Source organism: Rhineura floridana, chromosome 1 (assembly GCF_030035675.1).
Source record: "Rhineura floridana isolate rRhiFlo1 chromosome 1, rRhiFlo1.hap2, whole genome shotgun sequence".
Classification (NCBI taxonomy): Eukaryota; Metazoa; Chordata; class Lepidosauria; order Squamata; family Rhineuridae; genus Rhineura; species Rhineura floridana.
This window is the reverse complement of record NC_084480.1, coordinates 155396743-155420351: the sequence shown is the minus strand read 5'-3', so window position 1 is coordinate 155420351 and position 23609 is coordinate 155396743. Positions and strand designations below refer to the sequence as shown.

The 23609-nt window shown below is 41.3% G+C and overlaps 1 protein-coding gene across 1 annotated transcript; it reads right to left on the bottom strand.

The window, feature by feature from the left end:
* Positions 1–118: 118 nt before the first annotated feature.
* Positions 119–23584, bottom strand: RABL3 (RAB, member of RAS oncogene family like 3). The gene is made up of 8 exons (XM_061638487.1): positions 23403–23584; positions 22455–22546; positions 20715–20844; positions 17514–17628; positions 13621–13771; positions 11490–11561; positions 5600–5638; positions 119–934 (listed from the first exon to the last, which is right to left on the bottom strand). Exons 1-8 carry the CDS (start codon positions 23446–23448, stop codon positions 869–871), a joined length of 711 nt encoding a protein of 236 aa, XP_061494471.1. The 5' UTR covers positions 23449–23584; the 3' UTR covers positions 119–868.
* Positions 23585–23609: the final 25 nt, after the last annotated feature.

Genomic DNA, 23609 nt, shown 5'->3' with positions numbered 1-23609 from the left:
AGTTCTGCTTTAACCAAAGATATATCCCAGTGCAAAAGATATACAAAGCATATCATGGCTGATAAAGTTCCTGGTGAACACTGACTGAACTTAACAGAGGATTCTGATTATTAACTCATTTTTCAACTTTACTAGTCACCTGCTTTAATTGTTCTTTCTTCATTCCAGTCCATAAAAGTATATACTTCTTTGCTTGAATGCAATAATACAATTAAATATTAAAAATTCAGTGTTTTTTTTAAGTACTAAGCAATGCTATTTATTTTCAAAGTAGTTTCTCCAAATCTCTTCCCATTCCCTTTGCTTGTCTTTGCATAACATTTTGATGCTCAGATATTGTCAGAGGTCCCTTAGCAACAGGTTACAAACAATGCCACAGCATCAGCAAGAGTATTGTTGGTAAACTGGAATGCTAATATTTTAATTGCGTATAAATCTGTGATTCTTAAACTATATTTAGAATCTTCCTCAGCATCACCATTCTGCTAGGAGTTCATAAAACTTTCAAGGTGCACAAAACATTGAGATGTATCCAACCAATTCACACTGAAATCAAATACGTAAATAGCCTGCTCCTTGATTTCTATGGGTCGGCTCTGGGTATGACTTGGTTGAATACAACCCCATGTTATCAGACAGTATACCCCCAATGATGCTGGATATCCGAAAAAATCTCAGATTCATTCCAGAGATCTGGGAAGAAGTCCTTCTGAGTATGTTCAGAAACACTTGTAGCGGAACAGTCTTAGTGATTTATGTGCTAGAGAAGTTGATTGTGTTAGCAGAATAATCAGTTGCAGTAACAGGAATGTTGCAAAAAATCCCCACTATCATTAATTTCCCAGAGTCTCTGGCTGGCAAGTGATGGTCAGTCGTAGTGAACGCTCTTTATAAAGCCACCACCAAATCTTTTTCTCTCTGGGAAGCTAGGAATCTGTCAAGACAAAAATTGTATTAGAATTGGCAGTAACGTCTGGTTTATATAGTACCAAACAGACAGTATGCTCTTCATTTACCCACCCCTTAATTTTCACAGTGGTTAATTTTATTAGGTTGATCTCTACAGCTCTGATATGTGGCATCTTAAAAGAGAAGCATTTTTGCTTGTTGTCCTGAAGAAGAGACAAGCGATGCATAGCTAGTCAAGTCTGTTGGCTGGATGCTGCTTCCCCTTCCCCAAATTATTTTTCTGCCTGTTCAGTCCTTCTGTACATGCAGAGGTGATTGCCCTCTAAGTAGGGGCTGAGGGGAAAGTTCTCATTAAGAACCTTGCAACATATTTCACTTTTCATGTTAAAAGTAGCTATGTGTAAGCCAGGCACTGTGAATAAAGGCAAGCGACTTTCCCACATTGTTTAACATGGGGAACTTTCCTAAATGTGTGCTAAAGTATGATGAAAGACAGACTCTGGCTGGCTATGTCTTTATCTGTGGTCGATATATCTCTGAACATCTAGTTACTCACTAGTTCTGTTGCTATGGAGAGAGAAGACTTTACTCTGTATGCATTACTACTATACTGTTTTCAGAAATACTTCTTTAGGGAAGTAGATGGTGGATGATTTGAGGAGGGCGCTGGACAGAGCTGAACACACATTCCTTGTCCTCCTGGACCTCTCAGCGGCTTTTGATACCGTTGACCACGGTATCCTCCTGGATCGCCTGAGGGGAATGGGAATAGGAGGCACTGTTTTACAGTGGTTCCATTCCTATCTCTCTGATAGGCACCAGAGGGTGGCATTGGGAGATGAGGCTTCAGACCCTTGGCCTCTCAATTGTGGTGTGCCACAGGGTTCTATCCTCTCTCCCATGCTATTCAACATCTATATAAAGCTGCTGGGGGGCATCATCAGGAGATTTGGGCTGCAGCGCCACCAATATGCGGATGACACTCAGCTCTATCTCTCATTTAAGTCCTCACCAGAGATGGCTGTGGATACCATTTCCAAGTGCCTGGAGGCTGTAAGTGAATGGATGGGAGGAAACAGGCTGAAGCTGAACCCCGACAAGACCGAGGTACTGCTTGTGGAAGATAGGAGGAAGTTGGGTGATTTTGACCTGGTGTTGAACGGGGTAAGATTGCCCCTGAAGGACCAGGTTCGCAGCCTCGGTGTTGTTCTTGATTTCCAGCTGTCCATGGAGGCTCAGGTCGTGGCGGTGAGCCGGGCAGCTTGGTATCAATTACATTTGATACAAAGGCTGCGACCCTACCTCCCTGTCCATCTGCTCCCACGGGTGGTACATGCCCTGGTCTCCTCTCACTTAGACTATTGTAATGAGCTCTACGTGGGGCTACCCTTGAAGACGGTCCGGAAATTACAGCTGGTACAGAATGCGGCGGCACGTCTGATCAAGAACAGCCGCCGCCGAGACCATATCACTCCAGTACTTAAAGATCTGCACTGGCTACCAGTTGTTTACCGGGCCCAATTCAAGGTGTTGGTTTTAACCTTTAAAGCCCTACACGGTTTTGGTCCAGTTTATCTAAAGAAATGCCTTCAGCATCACCAGATAGGCCGCCAAACGAGATCAGCCTCCCAAGACCTTCTCTCGGTCCCACCAGTCAAAACAGCTAAGCTGGTGTGGACCAGAGAGAGGGCATTTTCAATCGTGGCCCCCGCCCTCTGGAACTCTCTGCCTTATGATCTCCGCCATGCCCCCTCCCTGACAGGCTTCCGCCGAGAACTGAAAACATGGTTTTTTAGGCAGGCATTCGAGACCTCTGTCTAATTTAGTTTAAATTTTTGTATGATGGGGGTAGGTTTGGATTGAGTATACTTATTGTTGTTTTGTATTATATATTTTACTCTATGTTATATTTTAGTCTATGTACGCCGCCTAGAGTGGCCGTTAATTCGGCCAGATAGGCGGCCTAGAAATAAAATTTTATTATTATTATTATTATTATTAATACATTCTCACAGAACTTTCCAGTCATACTGATAATTATGTGTGCTTTTTCCAAAGAGGACAATCTAACATTTTCCCCCGCTTTGAAATTATTTTATTTCTCCTAGGAAATATTTAGGCTTTTAAAAAATAAGGTTGCATTGCTTTTCAGCCTTCAAAGTCCTCTGCTGCTTTGCTATCAAGTCTCTGAATCCACCTGTTTGTTATTTTAGATTACCCCCAAGTGTTTTGCGGTGTTTTTTTTAAATGTGTTTGCAACGTGGACAACATGCACACACATTACCAGTTGCATTTTATTCTGTGAAACTGTTTAATGAGAAAAACCCTCTATTTACTTATCTTCATCTCCCTACTAATATTATTTAAAGTGCAAATTCCAAATGCCCTATTTTCACAATCCTTGCCTTCTGACTCATGTAACCCAATCCTCTGCAAATTTAGCCATAAACAAGTCCTACCAAGTCCAACAGGACTTACTGCAAGAGGCAGAGCAATCCTACGCCACAGCTGGGAGCAGTAGGGCAGAACAGAGCAGTTGATCTACAGTGGCAGCCCAAAGTCCTGTCATTTGTGCTGGCCAGCGTGGATGATGAAGTAGTGATGGTTCATCTTTCCTTTTTTTGCTGCGTCAGCTCCAGACTGGCGCAACAGAAACAAGCTGGCTTTGATTCCAGAAGATCCATTGCTGGCCCTGTTCATCCCCACTCCCATTTATGCCCTGTCTTCAGATCCATATGCCGGTTATCACTGCAAGTAGTTTCCCAACTACCTACACTTTTGGTGGTCGCAGTGGGAGCCTGTGATGGCACAGCCCTCATTCCCCTGCCAGTGGAGGGATACCACATAATGCTAAACTCCTCTAGCAGCACAGAATCAGGGGTTAGGATTACACCCTAAGTAAAATGTGTATAGGACTGCAGGCTCAGATTATGATGATTTCTGGTGTTTTGTTCAATGTACTGTACTTCAAAGCTGAAGAGTTATAACTGCTTAAAGGTGGGAAGCTATTACATCAACTACACTATAAAGAGTTTGGATTGGTTGCCTCTGAGTGTAATGGCAGCTTGGTAAATCTGATGACTCTTAAATATTAGTTTGAGGATTTTGCTTCAAGCTCTGTGATAATAGCCCCAGAAATGCTTTCACCCATATGACACAGCTAACAGGTTGACAACATTTTATTTATTTATTTATTTAAAATATGTCTATCCCGCTCTTCTATCCTACAATAGGGCATCCAGGGAAGCTACAATTAAATAGCATATATAATAAAATACACAATAAAAACACAAACATTACAGTAAATTAAAACGCATAAAATATTATTAAAATACATAAAATGCATTATGCATACACATATATATATATGTGCATACACATATAAAAGAGTGAGAATAAAAGAACTTAAAAGATAAAAATAAAAGATAAACTTTGAACAGTGTCAGGCTGACCCGTCAGTCCCAACCAAAGGCTCTCCGGAACAAAATAGTTTTTACAAGTTTTCGGAAGACCATCAGGGAGGGAGCAAAGCGGGCTTCCTGGGGCAGGGAGTTCCAAAGTCTGGGAGCCGCAATTGAAAAGGCTCTCTTCCTTGTGCCTGTCAATCTAACTTCTTTCATTCCAGACACGCAGAAGACCAGAGGCAGATATCTTTACCAGACTTTACCTTTTGAAGACAGAAAAGCTCTTTCTATCCATAGACGTTTTTGATCCAGTGGAGGGGGAAAGGTGACTTTTGCCAATTCCCTCCTCCCCCTATAGTCCCCAGTGTCACCTCCCACACTATTCCAGAAGGTCCCCAAACCCTCCAGGACAGTGTGTACACTGTGTGCGTGCGCCTCTCTGGCAAAAGTTGCTTCCCTCTCCCTCTGCTGTTGGAAGCAAAGTCTGCATCCAACCATAATTGGGCTAAATTGCCTTGATACACGACAACTTCATAAATTCTTATCTTTGTCTCTGAATGTTTGTGCTTCTAAGACGCCTCCTTTCCAAATATTTTTTGGGACATATCTTATTGTCTTCCTTCCCGGCTGTTTGCTGGGGAGATTAAAAATTAAACAGACTATGACCTATATCTCATTGGTGAACTTTGCAATGGCTTAGATTACATAGAGTTTTTGACATCTCTTCATATTTTTTTACTACGCAGCTTCCAAATTTCAAACTGTTAGCACAGTTTTGCTTAAATTTCAACTGCCATAAGCACTGAAGGTGTTATGAAAATAGCAATTAACTAAATTAAGAAAAATGTTAAGAGATTTATACATAGTAGATGCATTCAAGGTAAAAGAGACAGTTCTTTTAACCCTGCACTAGCAACTGGTTTTAGCTGCTCAATCTTGCTCTGCCATTTTTTAAAGAACATAATTTTACTTTTTATGAGGACAGAAGTTACAAATGGTAAAATACTGTAAATGTAAATGGAAGACTATAATATAACCTGTGCAGAGATAGCCAATGCAGTACCCTCCAGATGTTGTTGGACCTCAACCCTCATCATCCCCAATGACTGGCCATGACAGCTGGGGCTCATGGGAGTTGTAGCTCAACATCTGGACTGCTTCATGTTGGCGGCCTTTAAAATTTTACATATTAAATTATGAACAGGAAAAGTTACATATGAAATGTACCTTCTGTTTAAATATATTAGGGCTCATCATCTAAGTGTTCTAAAAGACAAATCACGTACCTGATTACCATCTCGTAAGTAGTATCTCTTCTCTATGACCTGAAACAAAAATGAAAAGGAAGAGCCTGGTAGGTGTCATACATTAATTGTTTCATACAACAAGTCTAAATGTCATCACCAGTTATACAGAAACTGGCTGTCAAAGCATCAGTTTCCATTATAATCTGAAGAGCAGACACGCTCATTTCAGAAGCAAGAGGGCGCTTTTATCTCACTTGATTGAAACTTTGGGGCCGCTGAAATTTTCTACACCTCTTAGGTGATTGTGAATTAATGGCATTTAAAGTAGATTCTGTTGCAGTCCATTTCCATATGGTGCCATGATTTATTTATTTATTTTATTATTTATTATTAAACTTATATACCGCCCGACTAGCAAGCAGCTCTCTGGGCGGTGAACATAAAAACATATATACAATAAAATTACAGGATCTGATATAACAAATACATAAAAAACCATCTAAAATGAAATACAACATTTACTTAATTAACTTAAATTAAAATGCCTCAGAGAAGAGAAAGGTCTTAACTTGGCGCCGAAAGGATAATAGTGTCGGCGCCAAGTGTACCTCCTCGGGGAGACTGTTCCACAATTCGGAGGCCACCACTGAGAAGGCCCTTGATCTTGTTACTACCATCCGGGCCTCCCTGTGGGTCGGGACCCGGAGGAGGGCCTTCGTAGTAGACCGTAGTGTACGAGCCGGTTCGTATCGGGAGAGACGTTCCAGCAGATATCGTGGTCCTGCGCCGTATAAGGCTTTATAGGTTAGTACCAACACTTTGAATCTAGCCCGGAAGCATATTGGAAGCCAGTGCAGGAGGGCCAGAACAGGTGTTATATGCTCAGACTGCTTGGTTCTTGTTAGCAGTCTGGCCGCCGCATTTTGCACTAGCTGTAGCTTCCGAACCATCTTCAGAGGTAGCCCTACGTAGAGCGCGTTACAGTAGTCCAAACGTGAGGTTACCAGAGCATGTACCACTGATGATCCAGGGTGCCTGGCTGTGTGCAAGAGAATTTCTGTTAACATTGCAGCCTGAAGCTGGTATTGTAGTAGGGAAGGCAAATGACAGGGTTACCACCTGCAGGGAATCTGGAAATTTGAGTTGGCTTCCACCTCTCCATTGGCCACTACTTGGGCTTCAAGTAGCCTCCTTAGAATTGCTTCAGCCTTCTCCCAAAGAGAAAGGAACACAAGTCAAAAATTGGGCATGACTCCTGTTGAAATGAGCACCACATTTCCACCTGCTTAAAGGAACAATGAATTGGGGGACCATTTTCAGTCCTAGTATAATTATGCATCTTGCTATTGTTAAAATTCTTGACAGGTTTCTACTGTAGCATTCCTTTATGAGGACAAAATAATGAGTAAGCTTCCATGTTCACAGTACTCTTCATCAGGCTGGAATGGATAGTAAGCAAAAGGATGTGAGGCAGGGGAAAGAGAAAAACCTGGCTTGATGCTGAAGCCACACCATCTACACTACTTTGCAACTTCAACATCTCAAGGCAACACACCCCCTAAAGAGGTGAGGGGGGACGACAAAGCCCAATGGCTTCTGCATTCCTGTGGTGGCTGGGAAGAGTGGGCTTTCATGGAGTTTGGGCAAGAGATTTGATAGCTGGAAGTCCTCCGCTCTATGGCTCCTACTTCCTCTGGCAAGACCCATGGTTCTTCAGCAAAGATAGTCACTTGCTGACAGGCTGGCAAAGTCCATGGCAAGTGAAGTGACACAATGACAACTTCAATTTGTGTTCATATCCTGGGAGGGCATCGGCATGCCCAAGAGTTGTGTCAACATTTTTGATTGATTATTTATATCCCGCGCTTCCTCCCAGTAGGAGCCCATCATATGCAGGGCTGTGGAGTCAGAGTCGTGGAGTTGGAAGCAATTTTGGGTGGAGTTGGAAGAAATGTACTGACTACGACTTCAAAATAAAATTAATATTAGAAAAATTAATATACATTTGCCATTTATGAAGGAGTCGGAGTCGGACAGTAGAAAAATAGAGGACTCGGAGTCGAAGGTTTGACATACCGACTCCACAGCTCTGATCATATGATCAACTTCATAGCTTGTCAGCATCTTGTAGATCGTCCTGGATCTTTGTCTCTCCAGTGAAAAACACCCAACTCAACAGTCTTAATGACCACTCCAAAATGCAGGACTCTCGCTCAGAAACAAGGTGCTCTAGTCTGTGTTGATGAGAAATTCGTGGTCCTGGAAATGCAATAGTGTTATCCACCTTCTGTATCTCCTTGTGGGAGGCTGGGTGACTGGATGAGGATGTTGTTCAGAAAAAGGAATATTAAAATCCCCGAGAGATGTAGATGGGCTGCCAGTCCTTCAGGAAAACCCTAGATGCTAATGATAATCCAGACAGGACTGCTTGGTACTGGGGGAGGGTACGGCATATGAGAAGCACATGAACACCCTGTGTCCGATTAGAATACACAGGTAGGTCTCCAAGGAGTCCTTGGGTTTGATTTTTATTTATTACTGTACTTATATACGCCTTTCCTCCAAGGTGCTCAAGATGCTGTATGTAGTTCTCCCCCTCTCCATTTTATCCTCACAACCCCTATAAGGAACGTTTGGCTGACACAGAGTGACTGGCCCAAGGTCGCCCAGTGAGTTTCATGTCCAAATGAGGATTTGAACCCTGGTCTCCCAGGTCCCAGTCCAACCCTCTTAACCGCTTGGCCACATAGGCTCTTGCCATTACTATACAATATATCTAACCATTCTGAAGTGATTGGTCAGTTGTACACACACAATTCTGGCTGGTGAAGGATATTCCAGACTGAAATCTCAAGTTGCTGTATCTCAGTGAGAAGGAACTTGTTGTTGTTGTTACGGCTAACTGTTCCTTCACCACTGGCAAAAAGTTTATTCTTCTGCCACCACCTACTACAGAAAAAGAATGAGGATATTCTATTTAAATGCCTCTGCATTTAAACTGCCTCTCTATACAATTATAGAGATGTCAGTGTTGGGTTACTCACTTGGTATTTCTTCTCCAACTTTACAATGGGCAAAAGATCCACTTGAAGCCCTGCTGGACTTAAAACCATGAGAAAACCCCCCAGAAAAAGGTTTCTTCTTTTCTCCTCCCCCTGACCTTTACTTTTTTCTGCAGGAAAAGAAAAAGTATTTGAACTTCTTCAGTTTGAATTTTTACTTAGTTTGTGGAAATAGAAATCATTTTCTTGATTATCCTTTTGACCTTTGATTTCATTTACACAGTTAAAAAAAACTAACCTGCATTTTGTTCTTTGCAACTTGAAAATATGCAGAGAACAAAAACCACACAGGTTGGATTTTTCTTTAAAGTTTTTTTTAAAAAACACTGAAGTTATTTAAACTTTATTTTTATTTAACTGAATTTATATTCCACCCTTCCTCCCGATGGAGCCCAGGGGAGCATAAACAAAATGATTTAACAACAAGAAGAAAAATGAAATCAAAGACCAAAAAGATAATAAAAACATCATGTCTATTTACACAAACTTAAGTAAAAATTCAAATTGAAGTTGTTTAAACATTTCCTCTTACAGTACACTTACTTGCTTCCTAAACCTTAATATAAAGCAGACCCCTTTAAGTCCAGTTTCCTCCTTTAGGTCATGCCCATCCTTCTGTGATCCACCTTCCAGTGTGTGTATGTGTGTCTCTTAAAAAATTTCTGCTTTTACCCCGAAAGTCTTGTAATTTTCTATACTTCCAGTGGATTCTTTCCTAGCAGCTTCTAGGCTGGGATCCTAGGTTGCTTATATCAGGTGTGGGGAACCTTTGGCCCTCCAGTTGTTGCTAAACTACAACTCCTATCAGCCCCAGTAAGCATGGTCAATGGTCAGGGATGATAGTGGTAGTTCAGCAATGGCTTATGTGGGTCCACTGGAATTACAAAAGCCAAAGCATGTGCATTTGAAGAGGCTTCAATCTCTGCTCACCAGGTGAGATGACGCCACCTGGGTAAAACTAATGTGAGAGGCTGGTGCATTCCAGAGCATTAATAGAATCCAAATTAGAAATAAGAACATTTCCCCAGATTACCCACGGGGTGGAACAGATTTGAATCACAGACAATATTTTTAAAAATTGAGTAAATCCCTTAAACAAGTTTGATCCAGAGGAACAAGTTCAATAGCCCGACTAACTAGTTAAGCATTTGATGGCAGAGGGAATTATTTTATGTATTTGTTTGTTGATTCCCTTTTTTTGTGATGAGGCATGGAGCTCTTCTACAAATTTAGAAATCTCAAATGTCTATGAATTGCTTCATCCATGCCATAAATTTCCAGTCCACTTGATCCCTGGAAAGGGTTGGCAACCAGGGGAAGTGCTGTTGTTCCCCAAGTACCCACTCTGCAACTAGGAGGGGAGGTAGGCATATGGAACCCCTCAGAGAAGGTCTGAGAAGAGATCAGATCTTCTCCGTATTCCTCACTGTCCCTAATATGGTTGCTGAGAGCAGAGCTTGGAAAAGTTACTTTTTTTGAACTGCAACTCCCATCAACCCCAGCCAGCATGGCCACTGGATTGGGTTGATGGGAGTTGTAGTTCAAAAAAGTAACTTTTCCAAGCTCTGGCTGAGAGACACTGCCTGCCGCCATTCTGCTGGCCCTAACCAGTGTTAGGCACTTTGGGACAGAGAAAGGGTCTTCCGCTGGAACTCCCACAACCAAGCGACGTTTAGCAGAACTCATCTTCCCATCCTTCCAACGGCACCTGTTGCATGCTTTCCCTGCTGCTGAGGTGGGGATACAGGAGATGAGATGCAAGACAGTCAAGAAGACTACTATGACCAGCTTCTCATGCTCATCATTTTTGGCAGTGCACTACCAGATGCCTTCCGCTCTGCAGGGGTTGGGAGGAAGCCAGATGTTAAAAAGCAGTGTGCAATGCAGATGCAGCAGAGGAGGAGGAGAGGAGGAACGAGGGGGAGCATATAAGTCTAAGGATCACATAGGCTTGTTCCCATCACGATAAAGCATAATTTAGTGTTACGTGTGAATAGAGCCAGTGTGTACTTTGGTCAAGACCTACATCTGTGACAGGTATCAATACAGACATAGCTTTCTGAAAATAGTAAATACTTTAGTACGGACATATTAGGATACATATATGAATATATAAATTTGCATAAACATGCTCGGACACATGCAAGCACACAGAGGCTCATTTAAGAATGTATTGATGTCAAAATTAAAAATGAATGCTGTTTATTTCCTCAAGCTTCAAACATTTGAAGACTATTTTTAAAGATTTCGAAAACTAAACCTAACGAAACAAATACTAGGGGCACCATCCGCGTATATGTAACAAATCCATGAAGAGCTAAATGACTGTTTCTGGGAGGGATGTGGAGCATGATGCTGTCAGCACAGAAAGAAAAAAGCACTGCATGCTATTCGTTGCCTCCTGCATACGGCTGTCACACAATCGGAAAACTCTCAGAGCCTTAACGAAAGCCCAGAATCGGATTAAATTAGAACTGGCGTGTATAACTTTCTTTCTTCTTTCTGCGTTACAAAAAGCACTTGCTATATGTTTCTGCTCCGCTCAGCTTCTCCTGCATTATTTCCTGACACTGCTTGACCTCTTCTTCATCTCTAACCCTGCCAATCTGCCTGTTTATCACTTGCCCAGTTTGCCTGAACTGCTCTCACAGAACTCACCTCTCCCTGACCATGAGCCTTAGTTCCTCAACTGGTTGGTCTCAGCCTGGGCTGCTCAGCTTCTGAAGTCTATTCAAACTGAGCTTGAGCTATATGGGAAATTCAGTGGCCTCTGCAATTCGCATCAGGTTACACAAGTCTTAATGCCCTTCAGTTTCTATGCTGTAAAAAATTAGACAGTACAAAAGATATTTAACTGAAAGGCTCACCTTATCGAAGAATCTACTGAGCTTCACAGCGTTGGAGGAGCCTGCAGCCAGGTAGCGAGGGTTGGTGCAGTCCTGAAAACACCAAAACATAACTTTCTCTTGCGACTCATTAAAACCACAATCCTTAACAAACTCGTCAGTTCTGAAGTGCAAGACACAAACTGAAGAAACGCCTTTTAAACTGAAGCAATGGCTGCATAACTAGGGTCACTTCACACAAGGTAGCTTTTCTACATGGACAATCAATTTCATGGACAAAGGCAGTAGTCAACAAGTTTGGTCCAAGCTTAGTAGCCAAAAACTATTTCTACTAGCCAGTGGGAATATAACAGAAGTGTCCCTGAGCACATGCAGAATGCCTTTCACTTTTCACTGACCAGATGCAACCCACCTTGCCACTCCCACACAGAATTATGGAGAACAGAGGACACTGTTTCACCACAAGCCAAAGTCCTTGCGCATCTCTTGTTACAAATGAAACACTGCCCTCTCTTAGCTAACAAAAACACAGACTGCCTCTCCCCAAAATATAGTCCTGTTCCCCCTCCCCACAATTCCCATCCAGCAGCTCTTCACAATTAAAAAAATACCATACAGGCCAATCTTTCCACAAGCAGGCTCTTCATTGTATGCTCTACATTCTAAACACAGGGCTTCATTTGTGTCAGAGCACAGTCTAGCAGAAATTTGTTTTCAGCACCAAGCTAAAAACCTTTCCCTCACAGAATAAACCCATTCTAGGTTTTTCTGGCAGTCTAATTTAGCTGTTGTAATGCAATCTCTCTCCTGCCCTGAACTCCACCATCTGCTCTTGTGCTAACAAGCCAATCCTATGAATAATTAGGTATACCCATGCCCATTCATTTCACTGGACTTGATAATGCCTAACTAACCCTTGATGGGATCAGACTATAAGCCTCCCAATGCAGTCATCTGGCCCCTGGGCATTCTTACCTCCCAGGAAAAAAAACATCTTCACCCCGGGCATGTTAGCAACAAGTTTTATCTTTTTTTTTTTATCATTAATTTTATTCAAATTTTCCAACAAAACAAAACAAAACAAATTAAACAATAAAATAAAATGTTGACTTCCGATTTGTCGCAGATCAGTTATAGGTCTATGATATATAACAAACCTGTCTCTTAATATATTACAAAATCACTTTCCTCCAGTAGTTATCTTAATTAATCATCAAATCTCATTAACATCACTTTATTCTTTCCGCAAAAAGTCAAAGAGAGGTTTCCACTCCTTGAGAAATATATCCCTCGATTTTTCTTCAAATAAACATGTCAATTAATCCATCTCATCAAGTCTACTAGGACCAATAATTTCAATAGCCATTTTTCCATTATCAGTGTTAATTCCATCTTCCAACTTCCATCCTTGCACCCATAATAATCTTGCTGTCATAGTCATATAGTAAGAGTCTGATGGGAATTTCCTTCATCACAAATATTTCCTTGCCATCAATTCTGAATGTGTTTAGCAACAAGTTTTATCAAAGACTTAAGGAAATGCACGTGCATATCAAAATGCATGGCATTTGCATGCACACACCCCTTCAATTATAATGGCATGGCACCAATCACAACTTTCAAAACACCGCAAGATTTGCGCATATATGTGACAAATTATGGCATACACACAATTGTTAACTTGCATGAAGTGTCCATTGGCATGGCTTGCCTGTATGCAAAGCTACTGATAAAGAACCATGGACCACAAATATAATTTAGTAGAACGTTTTCATATGCACCTGTTAACACTAAATACATTAACCTTTCATAATTACACCTTAACAAAGAAGGCGGCTGCGGTTTCCCTAAGGTACTGAAGCCCCTGGCGCCATCTTAGTTGCCATCAACAAAGATGGTGGCGGAGGCGTCATCCCTTTAGGGAAACCGTGACCGCCATCTTCGTTAAGGACAATGGTAAAAGACAGGAGACAGGTAGGTGGGGAGGCGGGGCCCAGGGCAAGCTGATGCCCAAGGGGCCCGGCATGCCTGGAGCCGGCCCTGATTGGTCTGCAGATTCTAAACACACAATAAAATCAGATTTGAAAAGTATTCATGCCCATTAAAAACAAACCCAACCCAAACTGACAAAAATAAGGTACAAAGTACAGACCAGATTAATTTCTTCTGCACTGAAATCCTCAGCAACAAAAGCAGTTCTGGACAAGACGTCACTGCGCTTCATCTCTGGGATCTGGTCCAGTTTGGTCCCTATGACAAGTAGTGGAATCTGGTTATCAGCAAACTGTTCACGGTCATAATCCCTACATATCAAAAAGAGGACATTTGTTTCAGGAAACAACATTCTCCGCAGGTCAATAAATACACTATCATTAATTAGGAAGGAAGTACTTGAAAATAGTCAAATGAAACTTGCACACTTTCCCACCCTGAGAAGTAGCAGCAGATGTTAAGGAAGCGTAGAGAAAAACAGACCAGTGCCTGAGGAGAAATTTAGGCTAGGGGTATAGAGCAGTTGCTCTTTAATGGCACCTGCCAAGGCCCCTTTCTTTTTCAACTTTTTTTCAACTTCAGGACCTTTTTCTTTCTGGTCTGTTGGGGGGTTGCTGCTTTTTTGTCTCTGCATTATTTTGTGGGGGGGGGGACGTGTAAGCATTTGGCCGTTTTACTGGAGGGAGGATCTGAGCATCATCAGTTTTTCTTTGGTGAAATGGGCAATTTGTGGTACCCACAAGAGTTTCTTAGATGTCCAAATATGCCCCCAGGTGCAAAATCTCTGGTGCAGAGGATCTGGGTTCAAATCCTCATTTAGTCATGGGGCTAACTGGATAACCCTGGGTTAGTGATAATATCAGACTAACCTACCTCACTGCACCAGATGAAGTGGGCTCTCGTCCATGAAAGCTTGCCATATTAATTAGCTAGTTTTTAAGGTGCTTTTGTTATTGTTATTATCAGCATTAGTATTATTATATATTACTATATAATATACTATATATATTATATATACCAATTACATGCCAAAATGGCTTCTAAGTGGTTTACAAGTATAAGATCAATGATAAAGTCTATACACAATTAAAATACACAACAAACAAGCCCATTAAAAGCATAACAGGTAAAAGAGAAATTAAAACAAACAGATCTCAAAGTTCAACATCAGGGGAATGCTTGTCTAAACAGGTGAGTCTGCAAGAGCTGGGGGAATGCCATTAATCATGGGGCCTCTCATGTTTCAGCAGGGAGGGCATTCCACAACACTGGTGTCACCAGAGAGTGTTGTTCTGAGAAAAAAACAGGTTGTGTTGGGTCCATGTATGCTGCCTGAACTCTATGTAATAAATAATATTACTAGTGGGAAGTTAGCATTTTAGGGTGGCTCAGGAAAGAACACACAGCTGTGCTAGCTTCAGGATGGTGGTGGCTCAGGAAAGAACACTAAAATATGTGGCTCTGATAAGAACACCAACATGCTCAAGTCTTTCTTATTTATGAAGGGTGGGGAACCTTTTTGGTTTGCCCACCGATCACATGATGTCATTATGGCATCACATGATTGAAAGATAAGTTGTCCCACCCACCTGTCAAAATCTCCTGCCCTTTGTGAGCCTCCCCATGCTTCTCGTTTCTGATGTCAGAGGTAGGAAAGAACAGCGCGGGGCAGTTTTAAAGAGCAGCCCTGGGAGGCCTGCCCTTACCCACCCCACACCTGATGTCAGGCATGACTTCAGGTGTAAGATGGGTGGGCGTGGTTTTCCCAAAATGGGCTGGCGGGCCACGTTTGGTCCACAGGCTGGAGATTCCCCACCCTCTGCTATATGACTATGATCATTGCAATCATTAACAGCATTGACATCTTTAAGACGTCTTCAACGATTTCAAAGGGAACATTTAAATATGCCTAAAATATTGGACAGAATATTAAAGATTTGAACAACTTTTAGTTTAGAACCAAGCACGTGGGTGTTATGCAAACATTTTTTGTCATATGATGGGGGGAAAAGATACTGAATTAATAAAAAACCCATGGAATATAAAGGAGAAATAATTATGAAAAGCTCAAATGGAATTATTTTGTAATATGGCTCTGTTTTAAAACTTATCCTGAGAAAAAATGATCAGACCAAACTTCCGGGGAAACATTACAATTATTAAAAAGTAGAAGTTGGCACAAACACAGAATAAAGTGAGGGCATTTTATCATTACCATAACCATCTTTGTATATACTATTATAAATTGTGCAGCTGACTGAACCCTTTTTTGCTTCATATTGAGAGCACCTCATGGTCCTCAGATGGTTATTGGACCCCTTTCAGTAGCACATATTGTGAACTGCAAAGATGTGGCAGCACTTCACTAAGTTCTGCCCATTCACAGCTAGAAACTCCATCTGCACTGCACTGGAGATTGGGAAGGGCTTAGGAAAAATGATGTTGCTGTGAGGGGAAACCAATATGACAAAATGGTCAAAAACTGGGAAGGATATGGCAACTGGAAAGCAGACAGAGTACAAATGTGTAAGGTACCTTTATGAAAGCTCAAGATTTAACATGAAATTCTAGACAAATTAATACACAAACTAAATCTTGCGCTAAACTGGCACCAGTCTGGTTGACACTGATTATCCCTCTCCAGGTTTCAAATTCAGCTGGACCCATGCTAAGGTAGAATTCAATTTACTATAATTTATACTTGGTGAGGTTTTTTTAATGAATAATGTTCAAACTCAACCTAAACACCCAGAACAATGGAACAGCCTGTAAATACAATACAATTCATGATACAGAACACTGAATCATCTCTTTCACTACTATTACAAATGTCTTGATTACTAAACGCACACAATCTAGCCTGCAGGATTCTTATCTAGAAAATCCTCAAATCCATGTCTTAAACAAGTGTGCACTGGATTTTCCAGAAAGGAAAAAGAGCAGTTAATTTTTATAGAAATGCAGCGTCTCTTCCTTAGGGGTCTACAAATGCACTTGCTGCATTTTTTTTCCAGGTAAGAGACCCTCTTGTTGTCTGTAGCCTCAAGAAGACTCAGTGCAACTGAGAAAAGGGCGAGAGTTTGCCTCCGCAGTTGTGCTAGGCATTAGAGGTGGCCAGCATAAGGTCACAGATAAAATCCTTCTCTTCTGTTTAGAGTACAGGCAGGGTAGATAGGAAGCACAAGTCTAGCTGGGCATCTCGTTCAGCCCAAGTCTGTGTTGATGTATGTGAGTATTTGTTTTACAAGGGAACTCTGTCCGTGAAGAGTTAATGACCACAGGAGCTAAGATAAGCATCAGGTGTGATTAACTAAGGGTGGGAACACGCCTAGTCATCCTGAGTGCTGGAGCAATAAAAGGAGGAAAGCAACACAGTGCTAATGGGTGCAGATGCTCTCCGTATCTCTCCACACACCCGCGGACTGCTCACTGTCTGAGTTAAACGCTGCAAGTCTGATGAGGACTGGTTGTGCTGCTGGGAAAGCGAAAGGACGCAGAAACTCTGGCTGTACTACTGTATATAGACTGTTTGACTGTATGTATCAAGCGTTTGCTGTTATCTTCTGTTTACTTTGTGCAACGTCTGAGTAAAAGACTGCTTATAGCACTAACACGTGTATCCAGCCTCTTTCTGTGAAAGAGGGATCCAGAATAACCCTATCAGTCTGTGCCCCCCCCCCGGTCCTCTTTCTTCAAGTGAATATATCCGCATATATACCTGCAAGCTCTCTCACTTGTGGGTCACTGCTGTTATTTCTTCATGCAACATATGCTACGGACTTCACCCAGCCTTTTATGTAAACATTCTCACATGAGTTCTCCAAACTACAGTTCTGCTAGCTATTTACTAGTAGGAGGAGAGTTTGCTGATAACAGTCAGAGATAAAGAACCAGGACTTGCTCTTCAACACACATTGCAGAAAGGGGCGAGAGGAGTGATATTTCAACTTATATCATCCCTCTATCTTATTCACCTCAATGTTCAAACTTCCCTGGTGATAGAAGAAAAAGGCTTACCAAAGACGTGATTGATTGGGTCCTCTACACACTCACCCATTTGTCACCAGGACTCCAGATGGAACCACATCTCTGTTGAGGGCTTCCAAAGACCATCGATACAGGTTCTGGGAGGACTTCTTGTTGGTTAAGTCATGTACTAAAATTATGCCTAAATAAGTATAAGGCCATTGATAAATAAAATGACTTTTTTAACTCCACCAAAATCAGATTGAAAGACGTAAGAGGTTGGGAACATAGGCCAGGCTCCAAAGAACCACATAACTAGTTTTACATACCCAAGGTAGCTCCTTATTGTTGTTTGAACAGCACCCTATGCAAAGAGCTTTTGAAATCAAGGGGACTTTTCAAAAGCAATTTATGACATGGCATAATAGTATGCTGTTTTGAGAAGTAAAAAGTCATCCACTAAACACACTGAAACCTGTGGACATGCATAAAGTAGCTCTTTCGATCCTGGCCATGGGACAACAAAATGCAGTTTTGGCAAACAGTAGATTGGTTGCCTGTCAAAAGGAAAATATATCTACAAGAGCAATTTGCTGATTTTCGTTCATTTCAATATGTAAAACTTTCTCATGCTAAAAAAGCTTATTCATGTGAAATGAAAGAGGTGTGGAAGGATTTATACAAAGAGTTGGGATAAAGCCTTTCAGAAGCATTTCAAGGTGCTGAAGGGGGAGGGGGAGAAAAAGATATGTAGGGAAGCTGATCACATTCCTGAAGCACCAGCAAATTTAAGTATGAAGAGGTTTTTAAAAAAATAGGCCAGCAAAGAAACGTAGTTACATTTATCAAGGTTAATGTATTCCGCCAAGCTTTGAAGACCTGGCTCTTCAGACAGGCCTTTGGGACTTACGGGGAGGGTTAAATTTTTACGACAAATAGCCTACTACTCTGTACTGGAATTGTTTTATTGTTTTATTGTTATATTGTATTTTATGATGTATTTTATTATGATGTAATGTATTGTTGTTAAATTGTACGTCGCCTAGAGTGGCCATTGGCCAGATAGGCGACCCACAAATTAAATTATTATTATTATTATTATTAAGTTATGGCATAGAGGACTATAATACAGTAACTTCTGGATGAGACTGGAGCATAAGGTGGGCAGTACCGTAGTCAACCTGTAAGTATGCCCATGCTCAGCTGCACTTGACAAATATTCTATTTGTATATCTATATCTAATCTCACACATAAATCTCTTTCATGGAGGCTTTATACATATAACGTTTCACATGCAACATGAACTGGTTTATGTTATTAGAAGTTACCATAAGTGAAAACCAGAATGACAGCAGGCAATTATTCCTGTTCATTTTCACTAACCCAGAAAAAAAAAAGTTGTCCAATACCTACAATTGGGAACATGAGAAAAGTACAAGTGGCACCTGTGATGGTCTCAATATTGCAGCTACATACCACTGCAGTATAATATGAAGTGTCATTATACGAGGATTTGCATCACATTCCTTGCACTCCGCTCTGGTCTTTCATTCTCAGTGAAAAAATGCTGCTGTCTTTATTTTTAGAGTTTTCAAGGTGAAGAGGCAGAAATAGAGCCTGAATGCAGAATTTCTGCACACCAAGAATATATGAAAAACATGTCTGCCCACCTCTACTTAAAACAAAGCAGATCTTCTGGGTTGAGAGTTGGCAGCAGGGTGCTCTGGTGGTTCCATTCCAGACTAAAGGGTCAGTTCCAGAGATGGTGATGGGGAAATTAAGTTTGATCCAATGGCACTCGTGCTACAGGATGCCTCATGGCTCTGTTTTATCCTTCACTTTATTTAACGTCTACATTACACTGCTGAGAGAGGCCATCTGAAGTTTTGGGGTGAGGTGCCATCAATATGCTGATGATACCCAGCTCTCTCTGAAGGGTAAGACATTTATTTATTTTTAAAAATTACAGTACAACATTGCTACAATGCAGCTGTGGATATGACGTAAAATACTGTTTACAGAACACTGCTTTGTTATAACGTGGAAGCCCTATAACACGAGCGTGTAGTTTCCCCCCCGACCCCACATTATAGCAAAGTTCTACTGTATATCCTGCCTGTCTGCTTTACAGCAGGCCTCCACTGCAGCTGCCACTGTGAAAAGCACACCCCAAAGACATGAGATTCTTTTTGAAAGGTGTGGAGAGAATGATATACACACACAAAGAGGTGCATTCAACTAACTTGCTGCACTAGCAGAAGCCAGCTCAAGAACTCCCGCTAGCACAACAGGACTCCCCCCTCCTCCCCTGCACACCCTCCCTAAATGTGCTCCAGCGGGTCGGAGAACCCCCAGAACAGTGAGGGAGGGGAGAAGAGGGAAGATCATTCCATCAGGCAAGCAGAAATGCTTGCGCTGATAGAACAATCTCCTTAGCCCTACAACAAATACCACCTATAAAGCCCTTCTTCCGTGGAGCCCATGTTGTTTCTCTCTGAATACTGATATGCACCCTCCTCTCCAATTTATTGCCCTTGAAGATTCTTTTTTTCTTTTGTTTCAAGTCCCCTCCTACAGGAAAACTGGGCTACCTCCTTCCCCCCACTTCATTCATTAAGGATTACCTCTCAGGATTTGCTTTTACCAAGGTAGAGATTTTAAAAGTCACCTTATTAAAGATATGTTGCAACTTATGGAGATAGAAAAAAATCTTATACCACTGCTTACCATCCCCAGGGGGATTCCCAGCCAGAGAAATTCAATAAAACATTGTTAAACATGCTGAGGAAAGGAGAATGCATGTTAACTATTTACTACATCCTTATAACTGTCCTCCTTCAGAGATAGTGTTGGACATTTGGTTCTTTCCAGCCCTACACTTCCAAGAACATAAATAATAAAAAGCCAGAACTCCAAAGGTGCTATACTTTTAGGCCCCTGCCTCCCCATGTCGGTGACACTGCATACATGGAGACAAAGTGGTGGTAAATCCACATAGTTCATCTGTCTGCAAGCTAGTGTCTACTGGGTTATAAATAGGCATTATGAACACCTTTACACCCAGAAAATTGTTTCAGAAAATAAGATTAAGCAGATTTGTCAGAATGTACACATGTATGGTATCCACAAAAGTGAAACATTTTCATATCTATATTCAGCCTGGTAAGAAATCCTTCTTTAATATCCGTTTGGCAATATTTCTGGAACACGTTCTGCATGAACCAAGTTAACAGATGTTCTATAGAAGGAAAGTAATAGAAACAGATCTTTCAGCACGCATACATTACCATTAACAGAGTTGTAGAAGACAATACGTGTGCTTTTTACACTACTTGCACTGCCCACTGAGCCACCAACATCCCATAACTCAATGTAATAAGTCTTCTCTTCTGGCGTCCCTTCCTTGTAGTCATGAATCTGAAAATTAAAAAAACCCAGAGTACCACATATGTAGAACAAGGCAATACAAATTCCTACTTGACGGGATATGGTTTGGTTACAAACAATCTGTTATGTGTACTTTCACATCTATGTTGTGTATGTTGTAGTTATTTTCAGGTAATTTCTTTTTCTCAAACAGTCGTGATACTTGAAGGTCAAATACTCACTCTTCAGGATGGCAGAACTAGATATAGATATTTTCCTGAAAATTATTGTACATTCATATTCAGGGTGGGGATAATCCAACAGAGATTTTTTGGGGGGGGGTAATTAATCCCCCTATTTATTTGTTTGCACATACAGTGCAATAGATATTCCATATATTGGATATTTTCATTTGTATACCACCACCCCCAAACACAATTCCAAAACTAAAACTCAGTTTTACGAAATGGGAGGGGGAGCCTTCTTCAAATAGAAGTCTGGGACTTTCCATTTTCTCACTTTATCAAATGAACTACAAAGTTTCCTTTTCCTAATTTGTCTGGAAAAACTGTTAGAACGGAATATATCAACTATTTATATGTGATATTGAAAAAAGTGACTGAACAATAAGTTATCATGGGCTACAAGTGTCTGTTAGAACACATTTTCTATCCTCTTTATTACTTTTTTTTACTACTTTCTGAATGAGCCATCTATATATTTCTCATCTTCACTTCAATCCTGTACCTATACACTTTATGACCATCCAGCATTCTGGTGAAGTCTAGGATGCTATTTTATAAAAAAATCAGTTGCATAGTTGATTTTCCAACAGAAAGTTTCTGAACCAATCCAAGAAATACTGGGTGCAGAAGAAAGTTGCACATCCCCTTTACAAGGTTCCCTGTCTCTTAGCCAGAGTTCGATTCCAACAGAAGGAGGAAGTCGAATCTCCAGTAAAAGGGGTCGAGGTCCACTCAGCTTTCCATCCATCCATGGTCGGTAAAATGAGTACCCGGAATATGCTGGGGGGTAAAGAAAGACCAGGGAAGGAACTGGCAAAACCACCCCATATATACGGTCTGCCTAGTAAACGACACAAGACATCACCTTAAGAGTCGGAAACGACTCGCACTATAAGTGCGGGGACACCTTTACCTTTTTTAGAATAAGTCTAGCGCTGGTACCACCATTCAGCTCCAGCTGCAATTGGTTCTGTTACTCTGTTAAACAGAGAATGTGAATACAAGACTCAGGTCTTTCTTCAACAATAACCATTTATGCCATGGGTGGAGCTAATCCACACAAACACCTGTTTTCGTGCTTGGACTGCTTGTCTGTATGAAATCTATACAGCATTTCCATAAAACATTTATTCTTGCTATTTGTTGCAAAGGCCTTGTTCAACAATGCACATTGTGATCACATCCTTTTCCATTAAGGGGTTATATGTGTTCTAGTTCTCCCCTTTTCTGTTTAGTTTTTGTTAATAGTCCTCAGAAATGAATCCATGACTCTGTTTACCCTACTACAACAAACCACTGTTGTACAATTCCCCTTACATCCAAATTATTTTTTTACTTTCCCATTTAGTCTTCAATATTTCAGCTGTTTTTGAAATGCACTAACATCACACATAAGGAATTTATAGTTTCACCTACTCGGACATCAACGGAGCAGCCCACAGTCCAAGACGGATTTCCCAGCATCTGATTGTGACATAACAGGTGAACAAGAGAGGATTTCCCCACACCTGTGAGACAGACAATTGTAAACTAAGCCCTCATTGTAAGTGAAAGATCACAGCCTTTGTTATTAATTTGTGGTGTAGTTTAAATTAAGGAGGAATAAACAGTCATAGATAGTCCTAACAGGTTAGATAGCTCTTTCTGGACCCAGTTCAAGCTGCTCATGTTAGCATTTAAAGCCCTAACTGACTTAGGTCCCAAATATCTGAAAGACCACCTCCTCCCTTACAGACCCGCTGTCAGGTGTTGAGATCAGCAAAGCAGGGCCTTCTGGTAATTCCGCCACCCTCAGAAGCATGCGGGGTGCTAGCCCAAGAGAGGGCATTCTCTGTGGCAGCCCCTAAGTTGCAGAACTCCCTCTCCACTGAGGTGTGTCTGACAACCTCATTGTACAACTTTTGGTGAATGCTGAAGAAGCACCTCTTTACCCTGGCCTTCAACACCCGAGATGTATATTTTTAGGACCCACCCTATTTTCTGTGATGTTGTTTAGGTTGTTCTTAACTATTTTAATTATGTATTTTAAATTGTTGTAACCTGCCCTGGGACCTCTGGGTGAAGGGTAGGTAATACAATCTAATAATAATAATAACCGTTGTGAACAATTCAAAAGATCAGGTTCAGAAATGACAATGTAAACGTTTCTCAGATAGTGAAGTGGGGATTCCAGAAAATTCTGAATTTTCCAATGCCCTAAATGAACCAGGATACAATTTATCATGTTTGACTTATATTTAGTGAACAGAACATTTTAAAACGAACGATCTAAAAGGAACTTAAGAAAAGTGGTAACCAAATCATGTGCCTGGACAGGTGTGCTGAAACAGAAAAGCGTCACCTGCCTTTGCGTACTCAACTCACCTGAGTCACCCAACACCAGCACTTTCACCCTTTCCAAAGTAGCCATATTTTCCTTCCACGGAGTAGACGCCGCTGCTGCCAGCCAATACTTTCATACGCTGCCCGCTGTCAGTTACGCTCTCAAAGATAGACCAATCACAGCTTGACTAGTCAATTCTCTTTCTTCCGGTTGGCTGATAATTATGCCACTCGCTCCAATTTATCGCG